A 1,889-nucleotide genomic window follows, 5' to 3' on the forward strand; every position below is an offset into this window, starting at 1 on the left:
GCCAAAGGCAAAATGTCTAGGTTTCCATTTCCTGGTGAAATACAGGCTGCAGTTCTTGGGTTGATTATTGGATTTCTACAGTGAACCCTAGGAATGGGCCTTTCGTTCCTGCCCCCGCTCTCCTTCACACATCAGTAACATCTACCGTGGGTCCCTCTCCACTCGCCACTGGGGACTGGAAGTCCCAACTCCACACCCATCTCCCCAGAGCTTCCAAGGGCCCAGAAGTCATAGGAGCCAGAAACAAATGGAGTAGAAAGTGGTCTTTTATTGGAAAGTCCATGAGAGAGGCATCCCAGGTTTGGGCACCCGGATGAAAGGAAGAATGGGCAGTGCGGGAGAGGGTAGTGTACAGGCACCAGGATCTGCATCCCTGGGGACTTCACAGGGGCAGCAAGAACAGATTCCACCTGGTAAGAGAAAAGAGAATCAGAGATGTGATTCAGCAGGTCGAAGACTCAGAGGCAGTGGGAGGCAGGACCAAGTCCACTTGTCATCCCTCTCAGGACGAGACCCCTCGGTCTCTCCATCACCTCCCCATGTCCTCTCCCCCACCAACCTAGGATCACTCTCCACCTCTCAGCCTTTCTGTGCCTTCACAGGTCACCTCTTCCTCCACCCAGTTCTCACCTCACCGGGGATTCACACAGGCATTCCCGCAATAGCTCACACAGCACTTCTTGGCCCCCAGGCATTGAGCATCTCTGAAACATTTGTTAGGGGGATTTGACATGGTGCACTCAAACGGAATCCTGGGGCAGGAGCCACGCTTAGTGATCCATGGGAATCTGACTGGATCTTCTTGACCTTTGACTGGATCTTGACCTTTGACTGGATCTTGGCCTTTGACTGGATCTTGGCTTTTGACTGGATCTTGTCCTTTGACTGGATCTTGTCCTTGGATCAGAACATTGCCTTTCGTAGTGCCTTGACCTTTAGGACAAAAAAGAAATATCCCCACATTTAGAACAGTGTATCTGCTTTAACTATCTAGTCTTTCCTCCAGGTCCAGCCACTGTTCACTGCAGTGTCCCTCAAAATGTGACTTGAGATAGGGGAGGGTCACCAGGGCTAGCTGGGGTCTGTGCTCTTGGAAGGCTGGGACCGGGGTTCCTCGGGTGTCCATTTCTTCCCCTCACCCTCCATTCTGGGTCCTAGGGTCCTCACGAGGATATGCCAGACTGAAGTGTCTTTCAGAGGTGTCACTTTGGCATCTCTGAGGAAACTTAATGGAAGGGAAAGGAGCCGTGAGACACTTACCAGGAGACCTGAGCTCCATCCTGGCTCTGGTGATTGTCTTGACAAATCCTCACCCCTCCCTACATCTCAATGTCCTCCTTTGGAAAATAGGGGTCTTCAAACTACATGATTTTTGAGGCCCTGTTTGTTCTTAACCTTCTCTTAGAGGACCGATGACAGATGATTCTACGGGGCAGACAGGCAGGGGACAGACCCCACACCAAGGGACCAGATTCCTGGGACCCCTCACTTCACTGAACATTCTGTCCAAGTATCAACACTTGAGGCCAAGGTCATGTAACAACACTCCTTCCACAAACAGCCCTGATATCTCAGTCCTGGGGCGGAAAGCATGTAGAGCCTAGTAGGCAACTTCCTACTTCTCTGGATATGCTGGAAACCTACTGTCCAGGCTGAAGAGTGGGCTCTAGCCCTGCCTGCTGCTCTGGAAGTACCCCCTGTCAGTACCCAGGCTGCCTCCAACATCCTCTCCTCAACCCAACCCAGCCCCACCCAGGCCACTTCCCTATTCACCTCTTGCGACAGCTGCCTGTGCCACCAGCGTCCCAAGGACAAGAAGTACCACCACCAGGATAAAGACGTTTCTGGACTTCATGTTGTCAAGAAGGTGAATGGCTAAGAGCTGAGGC

The 1,889-nt window shown here is 52.1% G+C and overlaps 1 protein-coding gene across 1 annotated transcript; it reads right to left on the reverse strand.

The window, feature by feature from the left end:
- Nucleotides 1–631: 631 nt before the first annotated feature.
- Nucleotides 632–1,889, reverse strand: PI3 (peptidase inhibitor 3). The gene is made up of 2 exons (XM_024746882.1): nucleotides 1,774–1,889; nucleotides 632–933 (listed from the first exon to the last, which is right to left on the reverse strand). The coding sequence occupies exons 1-2, from the start codon at nucleotides 1,853–1,855 to the stop codon at nucleotides 632–634; spliced, it is 384 nt and encodes a 127-aa protein (XP_024602650.1). The 5' UTR covers nucleotides 1,856–1,889.

Source organism: Neophocaena asiaeorientalis, unplaced genomic scaffold, assembly GCF_003031525.2.
Source record: "Neophocaena asiaeorientalis asiaeorientalis breed wild unplaced genomic scaffold, Neophocaena_asiaeorientalis_V1.1 scaffold132, whole genome shotgun sequence".
NCBI classification, from domain to species: domain Eukaryota; kingdom Metazoa; phylum Chordata; class Mammalia; order Artiodactyla; family Phocoenidae; genus Neophocaena; species Neophocaena asiaeorientalis.

Coding starts and splice junctions, on each gene's coding strand:
- PI3 (XM_024746882.1), bottom strand. CDS start 1,855: ATGAAGTCCAGAAACGTCTTTATCCTGGTGGTGGTACTTCTTGTCCTT. Junction 934..1,773: donor ACAGGCAGCTGTCGCAAGAG/GTGAATAGGGAA, acceptor TTTGTCCTAAAG/GTCAAGGCACTACGAAAGGC.